This window comes from Procambarus clarkii, chromosome 64 (genome assembly GCF_040958095.1).
Source record: "Procambarus clarkii isolate CNS0578487 chromosome 64, FALCON_Pclarkii_2.0, whole genome shotgun sequence".
NCBI lineage: Eukaryota > Metazoa > Arthropoda > Malacostraca > Decapoda > Cambaridae > Procambarus > Procambarus clarkii.
This window is the reverse complement of record NC_091213.1, coordinates 4,292,652-4,313,958: the sequence shown is the minus strand read 5'-3', so window position 1 is coordinate 4,313,958 and position 21,307 is coordinate 4,292,652. Positions and strand designations below refer to the sequence as shown.

Genomic DNA, 21,307 nt, shown 5'->3' with positions numbered 1-21,307 from the left:
CTCGTCCCCTGGCGCGGCTCCTTCTCTAGTTGTAACTACTGCGCCTTTTAACCCCTCTCTGGAGGTTCTCACCGCCGTCCTCGTCACGGCCGCCCTCGCTCGATTCCTTCCAGTTCTGCTACCTATCAAGCCTTGTTTGGTCCCGCTTCGTGGGCCAAATATTTTGATCTCCTCCCTCTTGATTCTGCGCCTCCTGACGATTTCTCCCTCCATCGACGTCTCATTGATTCCGTGGATGCCTCCATTACTTTCAACCCCACTCGTCTCGGTACACGTGTCGTTGCTCCTCCTTCTCGGGATGCTGCTTCCCGCTTGGCTGCCTTATCCTGCCCTGGCGAGACCCCCGTTCGGGTCTCGAAGAACGCTCAGTTGAATGCCAGTGTTGGCACTATTTTGCTCCCGCCCCATGTTGCGACCAGTGTTCGGGACCTGCGCGACTGCCACGACGATATTCGACATATCCTCGCTGCCCAGGGCCATTCTATTCTCCAGGTGGACACGTTTACTCGTCCCCCTCGTGGTAGTCGCCGTCAACCCCTCCGGGTTGTGAAGATTACCTTTGATGGTAGGACCCTTCCACCCTCTGTCATTCTTGCTGGTGCCAGGTGCTCTGTCCAGGAGTACATTCCTTCTCCTCGGCTCTGCAACAAGTGCTGGAGGTTTGGGCATGGTGCCCTCCGCTGCTCCGGGACTGTCTCTCTCTGTCCTTTGTGTGGTGGCGAAGGTCACTCTAAGTCGGAGTGCACTTCTCCCCAGGCTCGTTGCCTCAACTGCGGTGAGGCCCATCCTACCTTCTCCCATGCGTGTGTCCATTACAAGCTTGAGGCAGCCGTCCTCAACCTGAAGCACCGGGAGCGTTTATCTTTTCCTGAGGCGAGGCGCCAGGTTCGCCGGCTCCCGCCTTATGCTAATATCTCTTATGCTCGCGTGTTGCGCTCTTCCTCTCCTCGTCCTTCCCGCCTTCCTCAGACTCACAACCGTTTCCGGGCCTTGGACCCTGATGCACCCACTGCCCCCTCCTCTGTTCCTTTGGGTTCTCTCCCGAAGGATCCTCCTCCTGGTCCTCTGTCTGGGGTTCCCCTTCCTTCTACCCAGTCTGTCGTGTCTTCTGTGTCTTCTTCCTCGTCCCCCTCCGATCCTCCTTCCCATCCTCTTCCTCCATCTATCGGCTCTCCCCACCGCCTGTCGGTGCGAGCGGATGTCCATCGCTCTCCTAACGGCCGTCGTGTGTGCTCTCGTTCGGCTTCTCCTGTTGAGACACTGGAATCCGTTGCCCGGTACGTAGTTGCTGGGACACCAGTCTCTTTAAGTCAGAAGCGTAAGCCTGGCTCCTCTCCTTCCTCTTCCCCGGCGGGTAAGAAGGCTTCGCTTTCCTCCTCAGCTCCTCCTCCTGGCTCTGTTGCTCCTTCCCCTCCCGTTTCAGTGCTTGCGCCCCCTGTTCCTGCTATGGAGGTTTCTTTGGCCCCTGCTTCCCTTTCGGTTGCTGCTCTTGCTGGGGTGCGCTCCCCTCTTTCTACTCCCCCTCTTCCTGCTGCTGTCCTTGACTGTTCCTCTCCGTTGTCTCCTCCTCTTCCTCCTCCTCCTCCGGACCCTGCCCGCCCACCTCTGATCTGTTCTCCCGTTTCCTTCCCTCCGTCTTTGCTCAGTTTACCCATGCCCCCTAACCCTGACTTTGCTGACCCTGATCCCGACCCTGATATTCTTTAACGTGCTCTGTTGCTCTTTCGCCTTTGTTTCTTCCTTGTTCTCTGTTTTTGTCCTTTCTCTTCTCGTCGTTGTCCATTCTTCAATGGAACGTTCGAGGTTATTACGCCAATTTCCTCGAACTCCAACTTCTGATTTCGCGGTTTTCGCCCCTTTGTGTCTGTCTCCAGGAGCCAATGCTTGGTGCTCGTCCTGGTCGTTTTCGTGGCTATTCCTTTCTCTCCTCCCCCCCAGCCATTGCTGGGGCTTCTAATTCTTCTGCTCTCTTGATTCGGGCTGATGTTCCCTTTGTTCCTTTACTTTTTCCTTCGCCTCTCCATTGTTCTGCTGCTCGTATCTTTGTGGGGAAATGGTACACAGTTTGTTCCATTTATCTCCCCCCGAGTGTCCCGCTCTCTCTTCCTGATTTGAAACACCTCCTAGACTCCTTGCCGGAGCCTGTGCTCCTGCTGGGTGACTTCAATTGTCGTCATTCTCTTTGGGGTGACGTTCTGACGAATACCCGGGGTCGCCTCCTTGAGCCGTTTCTCCTCTCTTCTTCCCTGTCTCTTCTGAATTCTGGTGAGCCCACTCATTTGGACTCTCGGACTCGCACCCTTTCTTGTCTTGATCTTTCTCTCTGCTCTTCTTCTCTTTACTTAGATTTCACGTGGCAGGTTCTTGATGACCTCCATGGAAGTGATCATTTCCCCATCCTTGTTTCCTTTTTTTCTTTTCGCCCTTCCCTCTCTTTCCCTAGGTGGCAGTTTGCTAAGGCAGACTGGACCCTATTTACCCTCAGTGCTGCTCTCTCTGACCTCTCCCTTCTGCCTCTCTCGCGCTCTCCTCCTTTTTCATGACACTGTCTTCAACGCTGCCCTCCGCTCTATTCCTCGCTCTTCCTCTCGGGGTCCACGGAAGTGCGTTCCCTGGTGGAATGCGGACTGTGCTCGGGCTGTCCGCTGTAAGCGTGCAGCCTGGAAGAGGCACCGCCGTAGGCAGACGACTGATTCTTTTCTTTTCTTTCGGAAAGCGAGTGCGGTGGCCCGTAGGGCCATCCGTACAGCTAAACGTGAATGTTGGGCATCTTATGTCTCAACAATTACGTCCGAGACCCCTCTGGCCCAGATCTGGAAGCGTATCCGCAAGATAGCGGGTAAGTTCGTTCCCGATGTTTCACCGGTCCTTCACCTCCATGATACTCTTGTGGCGGACCCGTTGCAGGTCGCTTCCGAACTGGGTTCCCACTTTTCTTCTGTTAGCTCTGGTCTTCATCTTCCCCAATCTTTCCTTCTTCGTAAACCTGTCCTTGAGTCTCGTCCTTTAGATTTCTGCACTCATCTTCAGCTTCCCTATAATGATCCCTTCTCTCTCTCTGAACTTCGTTCTGCCCTGGCCCTCTGCGGTTCTACGGCGGCGGGCTCCGATGGTATTCATTATGAGATGCTTCGCCATCTCCCTCCGAGCACGTCTCAGTATTTACTGAGTCTGTATAATCGGATCTGGGAGTCGTCGTCAGTCCCTGAGGACTGGCTCGATGCCGTTGTCCTCCCTGTTCGCAAACCGGGGTCTCTGGGTACTTCCCCTAAGGACTTTCGCCCTATGGCTCTCACAAGTTGTGTCTGCAAACTCTTTGAACGTATGGTTAACGTTCGTCTGATGTGGTTCCTGGAACACCATCACCTCCTCTCCCCTTCTCAATTTGGTTTCTGCAAGTGCCGCAGCACGACAGATGTCCTGGTGAACTTGGAGGTCTATATTCGTACTGCTTTTGCTGCGAAGACCTCCGTTGTTGCCGTCCTTTTTGACCTAGAAAAGGCTTACGACACCACTTGGCGTTATCATATCCTATCTCAACTTCATTCTTTTGGCCTTCGTGGTCATCTCCCTCTCTTTCTCCGCAGCTTCCTCTCTCGTCGTTCCTTTCGGGTGCGCCTTGGTACCGCTCTCTCCCTCTTTTCAGCAATACGAAGGTGTGCCCCAGGGTAGTGTTCTGAGCACTACTCTTTTTCTGGTTGCCCTCAATGGTCTTCTTTCCTCTCTTCCTTCTGGTGTCTTCTCCGCTCTCTATGTCGATGATCTTACCCTTTGTTGTCAGGGTGATGATTCGCCTCTCCTTCAACGCCGGCTTCAACTTGCGATTGATGCCGTGTCGTCTTGGGCCACAGGTCATGGCTTCAAGTTCTCTACTTCTAAGACTTGTGCCATGACTTTTACGCGGAAACGGGTTGTTCTTCGTCCCTCTTTGTCACTTTATGGTCATCCCCTTGAATACAAAGATTCCGCGAAGCTTTTGGGGTTATTCCTTGACACTCGTTTGTCTTGGTCTCCCCATATCTCTTACCTCCGTGTTGAGTGCTCTAAGGCCCTTACCCTCCTTCGGGTCTTGTCCCATACTTCTTGGGGGGCAGATAGGCGCACTCTCCTTGCTTTACATTCCTCTCTCGTCCTGTCTAAGCTCGATTATGGTTGCCCTGCTTACTCGTCTGCTTCTCCTACTCTTCGCCGTCTTGATGCTTTGCACCATACTGGGTTGCGCCTCAGTTCTGGTGCCTTTCGTTCGACTCCCATCCTTAGCTTGTATGTTGACACTGGCTTCCTGTCTCTCCAGGACCGCCGTGATCGCTACTGTCTTCGCTATCTTGCGCGGTCCTTGCAACATCCTTCCTCTCGCCTCTGTCGTGCTTTAACTTTTACCCCTCCTGCGGTTCCTGTTCCTCTTCACCACCTCCCTCTTTCTGTCCGGTTATCTCGCCTACAGGATTCTCTCTCCGTTCGTATTTCTGATGTTTCTCCTCGTGTTGTTCCTTCTTTGCCCCCGTGGAGGGTCCCTCTTCCGCGGTTTTGTACTTCCTTGACCCGTATCACTAAAGCTTTTACCCCTCCTACGGTTCTAAAACGCCTTTTCCTCGAGCACTTTTCTTCTCACTCCCGCTCCGTTTCTGTCTTCACCGATGGGTCTAAGTCAGCGGACGGTGTTGGCTACTCTGTTGTTTTTCCTGATCACACTTATATGTGTCGCTTGCCTCCGGAGACTAGCATCTTTACAGCGGAACTTTATGCTATTCTCTATGCTCTTCGTCTCCTGCTTTCTCGTTGTCAGTCTTGCTTTGTGGTTGTTGTTGACTCTCGTAGTGCCCTCATGGCTCTCGGGTCCTTTAATCCGGTTCATCCAGTAGTTGTCGAGATCCAGCATTGGCTGTTTCTCGTTCACAGTAAATTTAAGTCGGTTGAGTTTTGTTGGGTTCCCAGCCATATTGGTGTGTCTTTAAATGAGCGTGCGGATGCTGCCGCTAAGGAAGCTGTCCGCTCTTGTCCCATCTCTCGTAAAGGCATTCCGTATTCCGACTTTTACCCGGTTATCCATTCCTCAGTCCTTACCCGTTGGCAGGCTTCTTGGTTGTCTGTTACTGGTAACAAGCTACGTACTCTTAAGTGTTGTGTTTCCTCGTGGCCGTCCTCCTTCCACCGTAACCGGCGGTGGGAAACAGCTCTGGCGAGGTTGCGTATTGGCCATACTCGCTTAACCCATGGTCACTTGATGGAGCGCCGCCCTACTCCTTATTGTCCTAGTTGCATTGTCCCTCTTACGGTCGTGCATGTCCTTCTTGAATGTCCTGACTTCCAGGACGAGCGTGTGTCTTGCTTTCCGACCGCCCCTCGCGGTCACCTGTCCCTCGATAGAATTCTTGGTGACTCGGATACTTTTGATATCGTTCGCCTTATGCGTTTTTGTTCTCGTATTGGCATCCTTGGTGATATTTAGCGCCCTCTGATTATTTTGCGTATTTGATGGTGCTACATAGCCTTCCCGGTTTGGTGCCTTCTTTTGATAATTACTTACTTTCATTTGAGTCGACTTTTGCATGTTCCTATGAGTTGGTTGAGCTCTTTCTTCCCCCTTGTTAGAGCTGACAATGACGCCAAGGTACCGATAATGGTCAACCCATTCAAGTGTTAAACCATTAATTTGTAGTTCTTCATTTTCTCCCCGCTTGTGATGAGAGTATGTTGACCAAACCACACACTAGAAAGTGAAGAGACGACAACGCTTCGGTCCGTCCTGGACCATATCAAGTTGATTATCACAATTGACTTGAGAATGGTCCAGGTCGGACCGAAACGTCATCGTCTCTTCACTTTCTAGTGTGTGGTCTGGTCAACATTTTACAGCCACGTTATTGTGACTCCTCGTCTACACACGAGAGTATGCTTTTGTCTTGTTTGTGGAAAGAATGAAACTGAGGTCAATACATTTCCTTCCAAGGAGTTCAATGGACTGTTTAATTTTTCCCAAGGTGGGAGCTTGTATTAGGACATCATCTGCATACCCCACTTGTTGCGTTCCTTCCGGAAAATCAATATTTGTAATGGTGTTCATAAGTATGCTAAATAGTGTGGGGCTTAAGACTCCTCCTTGGGGAAGGGGAGTCCCGAGTTCCATATTCATTGTTCTTGAGATTGCTCCGTTGAAGCAGACAGTGGCTTTCCTCCCTGTGAGATAGACCTTGGCTTTCCTCCCTGTGAGGTAGTCTTCAATCCATTTCATGAGTCTCCCCTTGACACCCATGCATGGAAGCTCGTCTAGGATCGCAATCCCTTGCAGCATCCTCCTCCTCCTCCCTCCCTACAGATATACGCAGGGAATACCTGCGACATAATGACAGAAGAATTACGATAACAAGGTCCAGCCCCTTAAACGCCCTTTTTTTTAAGAATATCTGAAAAGGTTTGGAATTTACGTGATTTTTTTGTAGAGGAATGCAATGGCTGGAGCTAAAACTCTAGTTTTTTGTTGTAAATTGGTATCTCAGCAAGGTCACTTGAGTTTTGTAAACAGTTCAAATTCAAACATTCAAATGTTTATTCAGGTAAAAGTACATACATAGAAGATGAGTTACAAACATAATGTTGGATTTATAGATAGAGCTGATACATACAATACCTAAAGCCACTAATACACACAGCGTTTATGGCAAGTTTAGGAGAATTTGACCAGAATATCAATCTGGTTTAAGACATTCTACTTTGTTTTAAGTCTTACGATGAATTCATCTTAATAAATCATATTTTTTTTAAAGAATATTATTTTATTATAGGATTATTTTAACCTAGCACCACATTATCGTACGTCTGGCGGACAGACACTCACACACCGCGGAGCTATCATTGCAATGTGCCAATTTACAATATAATATTTAATTTACAGTTATTCTTGTTTTAATTTATTAGCTTCCAAACTCACTCTATGTAAGTCAATCCGTATACGTAATGAAAATAAAGGTTGATTTGTAAATAGAGAACATCATTAGAATGTCAGTAATGAAGAGTACCTTTGCGTGAGGTGGCACCCCCCTTGTACAAAGGTGCCAGTGTTGATGGCAACCACCCCACAAGTGTTGGTGGTGGGGACCAGTGTGTGTGTGTACCCGCACGCTACACCCACAAGTCCTTTAAGTTGTGTCATCAGCTTAGAACGTTGTGTAAATCTCCAACAACAGGTTTCCCATTCTCGAGGGAGGAGGGTGAGATCAGTCTGACTATTGGCTTATGGAGGTCTCACGAAGCTAACGTCTACTGGATGCGACCCATTGGTGATCTTCCGAGTGAACAGGTGAACGGAAACGTGCCCAAACGTTTCGCTCTGGCCGGGAATTGAACCCCTACCCCCCCACAAGTTGTCTTGGGTGTGATCACGTCATCATATTTTCAAAGGTCAGAATTTCATTATCTGTGTTATTTTGTAATATGCGTGTCAAGCTTGAATTTTACCCAAGCTAACATGCATTAAAAAACTCTGGACGCCTGAAGGAATCGAACTCGGTCAGCCAGGGCCTCCATGTTCCTTGGCGTCTCCAGTACTGTAACCACTCTGTCATCAGCCTATACAAAAGTATAGGAAAGTTGTCTGAATTTAACCTAATTCAGCTCTCGTGAAAATTTGGGGCTCAGATATTTCATCAAGTCGAGCGGATAAGGTATTTCATCGAGTCAAGCGGTTAAGGTCTCCTGTACACCAGTTGCATAGTGCTCCTGGCAGTATGGGTTCGAGTCACTTCTGGGGTGTGGAGTGTAAGCAAGTGTAATTATAAGGTTTGCAGGTTAGATGTAATTGTTAATGTAATAATCTCCGTTGAGGTCTGATAAAGACCTTTTGTGCCCTCTGTGATCCATTTTTGCGCTACCGCTCACAGGATGAGTATGGGGTGCACAATAAACTTATTCACCTCCGGCAGCAACAATCAATCAACAGACTTAACTCCTGTGCATATATTTACTACTAGGTAAACAGAGGCATTAGGGGATAGGAAACGGGCCCACCATTTATATCCTGCTCGGGATTCGAACCCGGAATTCCAGAGTGTGAGTCGAAAATGAATTACCAGACTGTACTACCGGGGCATCACCTCATTCTTCATCGCATTATATCCAACCTGCTACTATATATTTGCAATTATGCTGCCTCCGCAGATGTTGGCGAGAGCTTCAGCGTAACACGTCACTTTGCGAGAAGCCTCAGGCACAAATTGTAAAAAGAACTTTAAAAATTGTGAATTTTTAAATTTGCTTCCCAAGCAATGACGAGCATAACACATATAGAGAAGATTGGTGTTAGGACTCATTGATCTAATACTTTCTCTCAGAAATTAATACCTTCACAAATTTTCAGAATGAAGAGCTGGTTGAGGACTAACTTCCGGAGGCTGGCTGGGCCGGAAGCCTCAGGTAATAATAATAATAATAATAATAATAATAATAATAATAATAATAATAATAATAATAAAAATAATAATATTGAGCAAATTTATAAGGATCTTGATGAGGATTTGAACCTATATGCGAAAGGACATTAATATTTCCAAGATATGATATCGTTATATAAGTGCACCTCACAAGAATTTTTTTTTTCCAGATCAGGACATGGAAGCTGGTGGCTCCAATAGCCATAGAAACAATCCAGAATCATTAACAGGCACTAGAAATCCCACATATCGAGGAAGGTTGGTCTAGCATTATTAATATATATATATATATATATATATATATATATATCTGTGTTATTTTATATATATATATATATATATATATATATATATATATATATATATATATATATATATATATATATATATATATATATATCCAGACGCTTGAGATAACTACGGGCTCACCATAGCCCGTGCTACTTAGAACTTTTTGTTCCAGGTAGCAAATCTTAAACAACAACAAGCTTGAGATAGCTTTGCAAAACTTTGCAGGGTGCCTAGTGGTTGTCTGGGGTGGGATGGTCATAGGCGGGTCGGGATCAACCTCTATGCTCATCCTTCGTATGAAATGGCAAACTATATCAATTTCCTGTCTTGCTAAACACCAGACTCCGGCCTCACTAGAATTCACCCGGGATATTATTTTCTTTGTGATTAAATGTTAGTTCGTCTTATGTAGTTTAGTGAAAGATGGTTACAGTGATGAAAGTGGTGACGAATAGGAAATATGGTGAATGGCATGGAAGACTGTGAAGATTAGGGAAGGTGGTAAAGGGTAGGGGAAGTGGTGAAGGGTAGGGATGGTGGTGAAGGGTAGGGATGGTGGTGAAGGGTTGGGATTGTGGCGAAGAAAGGGGTGTTGGTGAGTGGTAGGGATGGTGGTGAAAGATATTCAAGGTGGTGAAGGGAAGGCCAAAAGAATAATTCACTTTTGAAAATCTAAGCCACTAGACCAAACTTCAGCAAGTATCGAGTAATGTAGCCCGTCCTCATAAACAAAGACTCAAAATCCATTCCATGCACCCACCAAATCCCCTGTTTATCAGTGAAAAACGGTTTACACACGACTCACAACTGATGACGTTCGAACACTTCCGGAACAAGTGCTTCACTGACGACTTGTGTTCGAACCACAACGCTGTAAATGCTTCACCCACGTACTACAAATACAAATAATCGCCAACAGAACCTAAACACCTAACCTAACCAATGCCTAAATATGCAGAGTTTGCTAATATATAATAATATTAATTTACATTTGAATATATAACAATATTAATTTATATTTGAGAAAATTACTATTTTTAATGAATAGCATGTTAAAATTTATGAATGCGTCTTTGGGGTCGACCGCTGGATGGAATGGACTTGGTCTGAGGACGGGTTGAGTAAGGACAAATGTCGTGTGTGGTGTTGATGGTTACAGTGATGATAGTGTATAGTAAAGCTGATTCCTAAAAATGTACCAAGTAGATACAAAAATAAATGATCACATACATTTTGTATTGGCCACTTAAGATATGTTCCTTTTCAGAACAGAGACGGACGCCGATAAGAAAGTTGATGGTAAAGAAACTGTGGCATTATTGCCAATAACTGACAATACTGGTGAAGATGCTGCCAGTACGCCCCCAGCCCAAGTCACTCCACCAACAGTAGATGCTGGAGACGGCCTAGGCGACCACATATCCAGCTTACACAACTGTGACACTGAAGCAACCCTCCACCAGTTTGCAAGCACTGGAAATTATACTAAATGTGAGGAACTACTTGATCAAGAATTAACAAACATAAATAAACAAGACAAAAATAATCGAACTCCTCTCCATTTAGCCGCAATTAGTGGGCATGAAGGTATTGTGGAACTATTAATTAATAAAGGAGCTAAAACGCGTATGAAAGATAATGAGAAGTTCCTGCCCTTACACTATGCGGCCCAGGCAGGTTATCAGGCATGCTGTGAGATCTTGATTAGCAATGCTAAAAAGAAAGTTGATGGTAAAGATCATGCTAAAAACCAGCTTGATGTGAAAAACAAAGATGGCCGTACACCGTTTATGCTTTCCGTAATGCGGGGTCACTATGACTGTTGCCGGATCTTAATTGGTTCAGATATTAATGTTGCTGATAAGGATGAGAAAACAGCTATGCATTATGCAGCTTCAAGTGGTTATTATAAGACATTAGAGTTCTTGCTCGAAAAAGATGCAAATCCTTCACTAAAAGATATAACCGGCAAAACTCCAATTCTCGAGGCGCTTCGTTTAAATAGGCTTACATGTGTCCAACTTTTAGCTACACAAACTGATTTAAGCCTTAAAGACAAGGCAGGAAAGGGGGTTCTTCATTATGCTGTGCACAATAAAAGCACAGCCTGCTTGAAGTGTCTGCTTCGTATTCCAACTGTTAAAGCTGCAATAAATGATGAGTTTGTGCATGAAGTGAACCCACAAAAATCAACAGGAACGCCGCTTTATCATGCTATTTCATGCCATTCTTATCAGTGTATTGATGAGCTGCTGCAGGCGGGAGCATCAGTAACAGACTCTCCAAATAAATTATTTCCCTTGCACGCAGCTGCCAAAAAGAGCTTACCGGATGTCTGCCAAAAAATAGTCGAGAAAAATGCTAGGTCTCTTATGAAAATTAATAGCAATGGTGAGACTCCACTCCACATGGCAGCGCAGAGCAATAATAGAAGGGTTGTCAAACTGATTCGTTCATATTTGAATCAACATGGAATAAATCCTTCAGTTCAGGACAAGGATGGTCAAACCCCCTTACATGTAGCTGCAAAACACAAAGATGCGACGATTATACAAGAACTGGTTCACTTATCAATGCACAAGCAAGATAACATGGGTGATACTGCACTACACGTTGCTGTGAGCCAAGGTTGCTTGGATTCTTGCAAATTCCTGATCAGTAAGAGTAAAGCACCTCTCCTGGTGTTCAACAAAGATAAACATTTTCCCCTTGATAAAGCTTTCAAGAGGTACAACGAACTAGGCTCTCAGAATGATGAGAATCTGAAAATTATTGATCTTCTTTTACAAAATACGTCACTAGACTTCCTGCATGAGCATATGAAGAAAATTGAGAAGAGAAAGTCGAAGTCAGTAAATCCAGACGAGAGTTCGAAGAATAAATACGGTGATGAAGTCAACTTAGAAGTTAAAGTGAGGCTATTAACGACAAACTTGAGAAAATATTTTCAAGAAGCTCTCGAGAACAAGCACAGGTAAGTTGAATTTATTCAAATGTTTATTTAGGTAAAATACATACGTACAAGGGTTGATGCAAAAATTGATGAATTTATAGATAGAGCTAGTACATACAATGCCTAAAGCCACTATTACGCAAAGCGTTAATACATTAATTATTATGTTGAAAGCAGAGACATGACTGTGATCAATATCCCAACACGTTCTTACTACATGACTAGCGCCAAATTTTAAGTTGTTTTGCCTAAACTGAAGCGCCAAATTTCAAGTGGTTTTCCTCACCAGTAGCCTAGCCTAACCTATCAAGGCCAATATTCCTTTGTCCAAAGAAACGTCAATTTGTTTAGCGGATTCGACTACTTTTTCCCGAGTAACAAAGTCAGAAACAGGCGGATTTTTTATTGCATTTCTCCAAATTTCTCTGGGGTTTCTTTTGAGCGATTTCCTAATTGTATTTCCAGTTCTCAATGAAGATTGGGATCACAGTTATCATATACTCCACAGTAGTGATCTCAGTGATCATTTACTCTACTGTAGTGATCGCAGTGATCATATTCTCCACAGCAGTTATTCTAGTGATCATATTCTCCACAGCAGTTATTCTAGTGATCATGTACTGCGCAGTAGTACAAATAACTGAGCTTGTGATTATATAAGGTAAGCATGAGATGTGATTTATGGAGAGGAAGGTCAACATATCAAACGAATCTGAATAAAAGAAAAAGGGAATGCTAATGTTCTCTCCTCCAACAGACCAACTACTTGGGCTGGACGGCAGAGCGACGGTCTCGCTTCATGCAAGTCGGCGTTCAATCCCCGACCGTCCAAGTGGTTGGACACCATTTTTCCACCCCCCATCTCAAACCCTTATCCTGACCCCTTCCAAGTGCTGTATAGTCGCAAATGGCTTGGCGCTCTATCTCCTGATAGTTCCTTTCCCTCGTCTATGTAGCCATACTGACTTTGCGTTCCCCCCTGATAATTACCTCACCTTATCTTCTCCTACAGGAAAGTCTTAGAGGTTATCATGAACAGTTCATGGTGGGATGTACCATTCCACACAGGGATGAAGGAAGAGTGTCTGAATGTCAGTACCCTTGTGAAAACCTACCCGAAACTCTCCCTTCAGCTACTGAAGAAGTACATTTCAGAAGACAAAAAGAATGTACTATATGATTTTACATTGTTCGAGGACAACTATTGGCTTCCTGAAGGTATAGTTTTATGGGAATGATTTGATGATATAATATATTGATTTGCTATCATTCCTTGATATTTATTTATGTTAAAAAAACCATCAAAGCATTATTATTAAGGACAAATTGTTATTTAAATTCAATGCATTGAAGGTATGATGCACTCAGGTATGATACATGCAGGTATGATGCACTCAGGTATGATACATGCAGGTATGATGCACTCAGGTATGATACATGCAGGTATGATGCACTCAGGTATGATACATGCAGGTATGATGCACTCAGGTATGATACATGCAGGTATGATATATGCAGGTATGATGCACTCAGGTATGATACATGCAGGTATGATGCACTCGGGTATGATGCGCTCGGATATGATGCATTCATTTTGTGCATCCATTCTGCTGTTGTTTAACACCAGAAACTGTTCGTCTTACCTTGAGTTTGCATGTCAGTCACAGGCTGTTGCCGCTGCGATGCGTCTTTGTTGTTCAGCTTCAGATCCTTGTGGTTCACATTCCTCTTGCATGGTCTGTCTTCTTCCTCTTTGGTATTATTTGCGTTTACTGTTCAGTGTGTCACTATCCATCAGGCTGCTACTCATATTATCCTTCTCTGTTGCGCGCTGCCCCTATATTAGGTTCGGAATTATCTGATTTCATATATGTCTTGTTAATTGTCAGCTCAAGTGCATTGGTTTTACCTGAGAGGCCACTAAATACTAGTGGCTTCGACAAGGACAGGAAACCGGCGGCTTGTCATATGTCGCCTCATATGATAATCAAGCAAATCCTCATATCAGGATTTGTCCTGATGATCTTTTCCAGCTGTATTTTAGAACCCAACAGAGTTTTGGAGTTTACAGCTTCGACGGGAAGGCGGTTCCACGGGTTTACAACCCTATGGGTGTAAAGCATCTCCTATTAATTAAGGCTTTAATTAGCGTGTTTTCTTTCATTTGGTAACTAGGCCTTCCATTGCTGCAGCAGCATTTTCCGGTGTTGACTTCGTAAAAGGACTGAGAAGCATCTCCTGACTGAGAACCGGAGATGCTTTTTCACCCTCAGGGTTATAAACCCATGGAACCGTCTTCCCGCCCAAGCCGTAAATGCCAAAACTCTGTTAACTTTTAAAGTACAACTGGAAAAGATCAAGGTAAATGGGGGACCTTCGATAAGCCGCCGGTTTCCTGTCCTGGCTCTCAGGTAAATGGTGTGTGGTTGTGGAGTGGCGTGGAGCAGGTGCACTCCTGCCCAAGGCCAGCTGTGAGCTAGCGAGAGTTGCCGACTCGTTGGGCGTGCTAATGACCGTGACAAATGTCTGGTTGGTGATGCTCCGTGTTACTGAGTGAGGTGTGCACCACAGCTGACGCTTATGCGGTCGGTGGAGGTGTGACATACACCATTCACTGCGTGCTGACCTTGATGCAGTGCTTCACTAACAGAGCGTTGGGTCGTATGGGAGAGCACTCTCATCATTGATAGAGCGTGAATTCCTGCTCATGCGCACTTAACTACCTTACTCGTTCGAGCACCTACATACCATGTGGAGGCTTGCGAGGCATTTCGTCAGCTAGCGGGCTATTGATGGTTCCCACAGACTGTGGGAACCATCGCAGTCGACATATCTTGATGTTACCTTTGTTTACCTAGACATCACCAGATATTTCACCTGTCTAATAATTTCCTAATTTTGTCGTGTCTTCCGTTGGTTTGTATACTAATAGTGTTCCGGGTCACCACTTAGATAAAGAATACTCAATGCATTGCCAGTTAAGTAATGAAAGTACGAAGCTTCCACTTTTGTTGACAAATCCGTCAATTGTTTACGTCGCTTCGTTGATTACGTTCTTGTAGTTAACTCTCGGTGCAAATCTACTTCCCATTCTCATCTCATAATGATCGAAATCCAACTCTGGCTGTATCTCATCTTTAACAGATTTAAGACAATTCAGATTTCTTCGGTTCCCAGCCATGTTGCTGTAGCCTCAAATAATATCCTCGCGGACGTTGCTGCTAAAGAAATCATTTATGGCCGTCTCATCTATAGAAACTAATTTCTTACTTTAATTTCTGCCGTCATTCATAATACAGTTAGCAACCGTTGGGGATAAAAGTGGGTAATTATCAAAAATTACAAATTTACATACTATCAAATGTGTCCAATATCTTCAGCCCTCCTTGTCACCAACACTGCAAGTGGAAAATATCTTTGGCTAGGCTGTGTATTGGCCACGCAAGTTTAACTCATGGCTTCTTAATGGATCAGAGCTTTTCACCTTATTGTAAGAACTACATTCTTCCATTAACAACAATGGATTTTCTTGTAGAATGTTCTGATTGTCAAGATTATTTGAAATTTAGATTTTCTCACTGCTTCTTTAGTCTTATGTCCCATTATAAACTCCACGAAGAATCTGATTATTTTTAACCACTAGTTTTGTGGCTTGTAATTGCATCCTGAATGATATCTAGGAACTCTTGAATATTCTGTAATACCATCAGCTTTATATAGTTTTCTACGATTAGCACTTTATTTATATTATTACTTAATTATTACTGCTATAGATTATCAAGACTTTTTTTTTTAGAATATCCAGGTTTCAAGAATAAACATTTGAGAATGTGGGCATTCAGCATAAACTGTAAAGAGAAAACCCTAAATAATAATATGGTGCTGTAAGCCAATAAGTTATAAGAAGAGGAATCTGGGGCCAGATTCACGAAAGCACTTGCGCAAACACTTACGAACCTGAACATCTTTTTTCAATCTTTGGCGGCTTTGTTTCCAATTATTAAAGTTAATGAGCTCCGAAGCACCAGGAGGCTGTTTATAACAATAATAACAGTTGAATGGGAAGTTTTCATGCTTGTAAACTGTTTAGTAAATGTAACCAAAGCCGTCAAAGATTGAGGAAAGATGTACACGTTCGTAAGTGCTTGAGTAAGTGTTTTCGAGAATCTGGCCCCAGCACTCTACTAGCGCCCCCCATCCTACTAGGTAGCTCCTGTACACACACACACACACGGTACTTGAACAAGGGAACAAAGGTGAAAACAGAGTACCCAAATGAACCACAGGAACATAAGAAATAACTTTGTCAGTGTCAGAGTAGTTAACAGGTGGAATGCATTAGGTTGTGATGTGGTGTAGGCAGACTTCATACAGTTTAAAATGTAGATATGATGAATTATAATGAAAGACATCTTATTGGAAATCTAAAATTTAACCCCAGGTATTTGCAATTTTTTTTCAGTACATTTGGACAGGTAATTTTTGGATATGAGTTGCATATCGTTTATATAAATTATATATTTGTGCTAAGTAGCTATTTCAAATTTAATAATAAGATACTTTATCATTTGAAGATTATTTAAACCCAGCAACTGTGACATAAAGAATATCAATCTAATAACTTTAGCTACTAATGTCTCAAATTTGACTTCCAGATGAGGGTGAGAGTCCATTTGTTAAGAGCGGCAAATTACATCATAAAGCAATAGAGCGGTATCCCGAGAGCAAGTATAAGAACCACCCGGTGACACACATGATCCAAGGCATGAGGAATGACCTCCTACATGACCAGCTGACCCAAGCCTGGCTCAGTTACAAGTGGAGTTCCTATATCTGTTGGATCCATTGTTTCTTTATACTGATGGATATGCTCCATTTTGTGTTCCTCGTGGGCTACATGGCCACCGTCCGGTGAGTGATGTCGGCTTCTCTGTGAGTAATGTTATCGAAGAACAGAATCACATTTAGAATGATAATTAAGAGGTGGTAAACCCTGTGGCCTGAGCTAAAAACATTTGATAAGACTCGACCTTCCATTATTATAATCAGAGGATCCATTTACCTCACACTTATAAGTAGCGCTGATGAAGGCGGTATATTAATTAATTTCCGTTGTCACGACATGAAATTGAAATAGTCCCGTGGCTGTAGTGGTAAGACACTCGCCTGGCGTTCCGCGAGCGCTGTGTCATGGGTTCGTATCCTGGCCGGGGAGGATTTACTGGGCGCAAATCCTTAACTGTAGCCTCTGTTTAACTCAACAGTAAATGTGTACTTGGTTGTAACAACGATTCTTCGCGGCGGGGATCGTATTCCAGGGACCTGCCCGAAACGCTACGCGTACTAGTGACTGTACAAGAATGTAACACTCTTTTATATATCTCCAAAAAGTTTATTGCGGTATAAATACACAAAGGGATGAGGTAGCTCCAGCTATTCTCACGGGGGTTGTCACGACACAAAGCCTGTGCTTAGATTATCACCGCCCCCACCCCTAACCCAACTACCTACCCTCCATAGATGCAACCCCACAACAGTTACCTAACTCCCGGGTACCTGTTTGCTGGCTGCTAGGTGAACAGAGGCATTTGGGTGAAACGAAACGTGCCAAACCATTTCTGTGCCGGCTGGAGATGGAACCAATAGGCAGGCATCTATGGCGCACAAGGGCTGCCTTAGGCTTGGAACTTACCACAGGTTGGATTTTAAAGTACTTTGTAAACATCTTGTTTTCTTTTAGAAATATTTATCTATTCTTAATTTATTTATATAATAATTAATCTCAATTTGTCGGGGACAGGCAGCCTGTATATGTATATGTATATATATATATATATATATATATATATATATATATATATATATATATATATATATATATATATATATATAATATATATATATATATATATAATATTTAATGTTAGGTTTATATCAAGGTCGAACTATTAACCCTCCCTAGGATGCAACCTCACAATAAGCTAACTATAACTCCTGGGGTGCCTATTTGCTGCTAGGTGAACAGAAGCATTAGGTGACAGGAAACGTGCCCAACAACTTCTGTCCCGTCCAGAATTCCCGATTGAGTCGAGAACGAACCATTCACTTGATAAGTTTTTTTATTCCATCGTTATTCATTTTCAGTGATTATTATACCGAAAAAATTTATACTGTATACAACTTCCTTTGCTGGAATTAAAGAGTTTTCAAAATGTGTTTGAACACTTTTGTTGATCTTTATCCGGTTATGTTGCTTATGATGTTCTGTTCCTACCTACTCCCTGTGGTAGGTTGTGTAGGTTCCCTGAGGCTGTCTTATGGTCCTGTTATTATTATTGGTCATTATGTAAAATGTTGTAGGTCCTGTACATTTTGCTCTTTGATGCATTAGTTTTCTTTTATCTTTTAGTAATTGTCATTTGTATTATCCTTCGTAAAATCTACGGTGATTTTCGTAAATTATTTAAAAGTTCTTTAGTGCTTTCAGTAAAGCTTATTCAGCTAATATTTCGTACAGGAATATTAAGCACATAAGTAGCTGTGATGAAATATGGAGTCAGGACCATTTGGAGACACCGAGGAGGTTCTACATTTCGCTGTACTTCTCCTGTATCTGGATATCTCTGCAAGAACTCTACTTCATATACAAAGTGAGTCAATTGGAGAGTTGCAAATGTATTACTTTGAATACAGTACTTGCATCAGTCGATATTAAACACATTGTTTGGGGGGGTAGAAATAGCCTAAGCTTCTCTATCCCTTTGGGGGGTAGAAATAGCCTAAGCTTCTCTATCCCTTTGGGGGGTAGAAATAGCCTAAGCTTCTCTATCCCTTTGGGGGGTAGAAATAGCCTAAGCTTCTCTATCCCTTTGGGGGTAGAAATAGCCTAAGCTTCTCTATCCCTTTGGGGGGTAGAAATAGCCTAAGCTTCTCTATCCATTTGGGGGGTAGAAATAGCCTAAGCTTCTCTATCCCTTTGGGGGGTAGAAATAGCCTAAGCTTCTCTATCCCTTTGGGGGGTAGAAATAGCCTAAGCTTCTCTATCCCTTTGGGGGTAGAAATAGCCTAAGCTTCTCTATCCCTTTGAGATGTATATTTTCTTGTCTCAATAAACATACTTGAACACATTGTAAATGTTGACGGTAACCATGGAACTTTGATGAGATCAAATATCTTCCACAGCTGCGAGAGATGTACTTCACCCCTGACACCGCCGGCCAGGTTATGGCCAAGAGTTTTCAGTTGATCTGTACTCTTGTGTTGATCTTCTCTCCTCTGGGACTCGCACCAGAGTGTCGACTCTCTCTCGGGGCCGTCCAGCCGGTGAGAAACATCTCTGCTTAAATGAATACATATTGAGGCCGTGTGATGGGATCAAACCTGTGTCCCCTGTTAATTAACACTGTTAATTCTGGCATACGGTCAAAATATATTTATAGACTTATCATGTTCTTGAGTTATTTTGTGAGATGGTGGGGAAGGGGAGGGAATAGGGAAAGATGGGGAGAGGTGAGAGTAGGGAGAGTGGGAGACAAGGAAGGACGGGGGAGAGGGAGAGAAGGAAATAATGGAAGAGACTGAAGAGAGAAATATATACATAGGAGCATGTTACAGTGATTAAGTTACAGCCCTACTCCTGTCAGGTAAGTCCACTACGGGCTCGCCGTAGCCCGTGCTACTTGGAACTTTTGTTCCCAGTAGCTGAATCTAAGACAACAACAACAACATACAGTGATTACTTAGTAGGTACAAAAATTGTTAACAATATATAAAATCACTAATAACCAATGTGTCTTGGGCATAAGCTAAAAGAACTACTTATTTTTAAGGTTAATGAGTAACACTTTGTAACATTAAGATGGTTTTGCAGGAGACGGCATGGCAGTGTGGCGTGGTGACAGTGCTCCTGGCATGGCTCTGTCTACTCAATTCCGTCAACCAAACATTCATGACGGAGTTCCTGCCCGTCTTAAAAGACATCTTGAAGATATTCTTGAGGGTTCTTTTCTTTGTGATCATGTTTGTTCTAATCTTTGCATTTATATTCAACCTTCTGCTTAAGGAGCAGGACAACTTCAAGACGTTCCCACAGGCAGTAGGAAGCTCCCTGGCTTGGATGATCCTTGATCTCGACTACGGTGATATCTTCGTCAGACCTCAGCTCCAGTATCCTTTCGAGACCAACATCATCTTCTTCCTGTTTGTCACCACTGTGGTCTCGTTAATAATGAGTTTGATCAGCAGGCAAAGTGAGGCACACGTTGATGACAAACAATACTCTCTCAGCTTCAGGAGAGTCTCACTCAGAGTTGGATTGATATTCCGGCTTGATATATGCTTTCCCCTCGTTCGCCGGTCCTACGCCTGTAACAAATGGTCGAAAGTCAACAAAGATCCCACATTCGTAGACAAATATTTCGGAAATACAGAAGTTACAGTGCCAGAGAAGGACGAGGAAGGTCTGGACCAAAGTTCTGTTCACGAAGAAATGGATAGACTGTTCCAAATGATGAAAACATTTAGCAAGCTCCTAGAAGACGCTAAAGATGACAATGCACTTAAACATATTAAACAACAATATAAAGACATTTATGCTTTACTCGCCGATATTAAAAATCAAACCAAGAAAAAGAAGTATGGAACCTTTTAAGCCGGATTTTGGGATCACCTTTTTTTTTAAATTTCTTAAAGAAAACTATTTCTTGTAGAGTTTCCAGGTTAAGACTATTCGTTAGTATTTTTTTTTTTTTTTTTTTTTTTTTTTTTTTTTTGAGATATATACAAGAGTTGTTACATTCTTGTACAGCCACTAGTACGCGTAGGGTTTCGGGCAAGTCCTTAATCCTATGGTCCCTGGAATACGATCCCCTGCCGCGAAGAATCGTTTTTTCATCCAAGTACACATTTTACTGTTGCGTTAAACAGAGGCTACAGTTAAGGAATTGCGCCCAGTAAATCCTCCCCGGCCAGGATACGAACCCATGACATAGCGCTCGCGGAACGCCAGGCGAGTGTCTTACCACTACACCACGGAGACTGCTCCGTGTAGCATGTATATATCTTAATACTTTATCAGAACCAAGTATACATCTTAATGTTTTATGTCAATGACAAGTATACATCTTAATACTTTGTCAGTGACAAGCATACATCTTAATACTTAATACAAGTATACATCAAAATTCCTTGTCAGTGACAAATATACATCTTAAAGACTTAAATTTTACTAAGGAAAATGTATATTATAATTAATTTACAAATGATTATGGATAATTTTATGTTTGTTAATACACTAATATATTACACATTAGTGTAATACATAATTTTATGTTAATACACTAACGTATTACACATTAGTGTAATACATAACTATATACTGACTATATCTACTATGAAAACTGCTAATCATAAACAATTATTTTAATTAACTATTTTGATGGTTGATAATTATACATAATTATTAAATATAATGATAGATAATAAAATCATAAAACTTACATTATAAATTATAATAATTTAGCTGTAATTAAAATTATAAATCATTTTAATTACAGTTTTAATTAAATTGTCACGTTCAAAATTAAAATTATAAATAATTTTAATTGCAGCTAGATTGTTCAAGTATATATAATATGTG

The 21,307-nt window shown here is 43.0% G+C and overlaps 1 protein-coding gene and 1 long non-coding RNA gene across 2 annotated transcripts in view; one reads left to right on the top strand and one right to left on the bottom strand.

The window, feature by feature from the left end:
- LOC123768953 (uncharacterized) overlaps window positions 1–14,563 on the bottom strand; it is a 77,334-nt gene extending 62,771 nt beyond the window's left edge. The window contains exon 1 of the long non-coding RNA XR_011223630.1: window positions 13,314–14,563. This is a non-coding gene — a long non-coding RNA (uncharacterized lncRNA). The remainder of the gene's footprint in view (window positions 1–13,313) is intronic.
- LOC123768949 (transient receptor potential cation channel subfamily A member 1 homolog) lies at window positions 7,012–20,411 on the top strand. The gene is made up of 9 exons (XM_045759820.2): window positions 7,012–7,398; window positions 8,354–8,409; window positions 8,597–8,684; window positions 9,985–11,691; window positions 12,683–12,888; window positions 16,326–16,581; window positions 18,188–18,320; window positions 18,853–18,993; window positions 19,541–20,411. Exons 2-9 carry the CDS (start codon window positions 8,355–8,357, stop codon window positions 20,318–20,320), a joined length of 3,366 nt encoding a protein of 1,121 aa, XP_045615776.2. The 5' UTR covers window positions 7,012–7,398; window position 8,354; the 3' UTR covers window positions 20,321–20,411.
- Window positions 20,412–21,307: the final 896 nt, after the last annotated feature.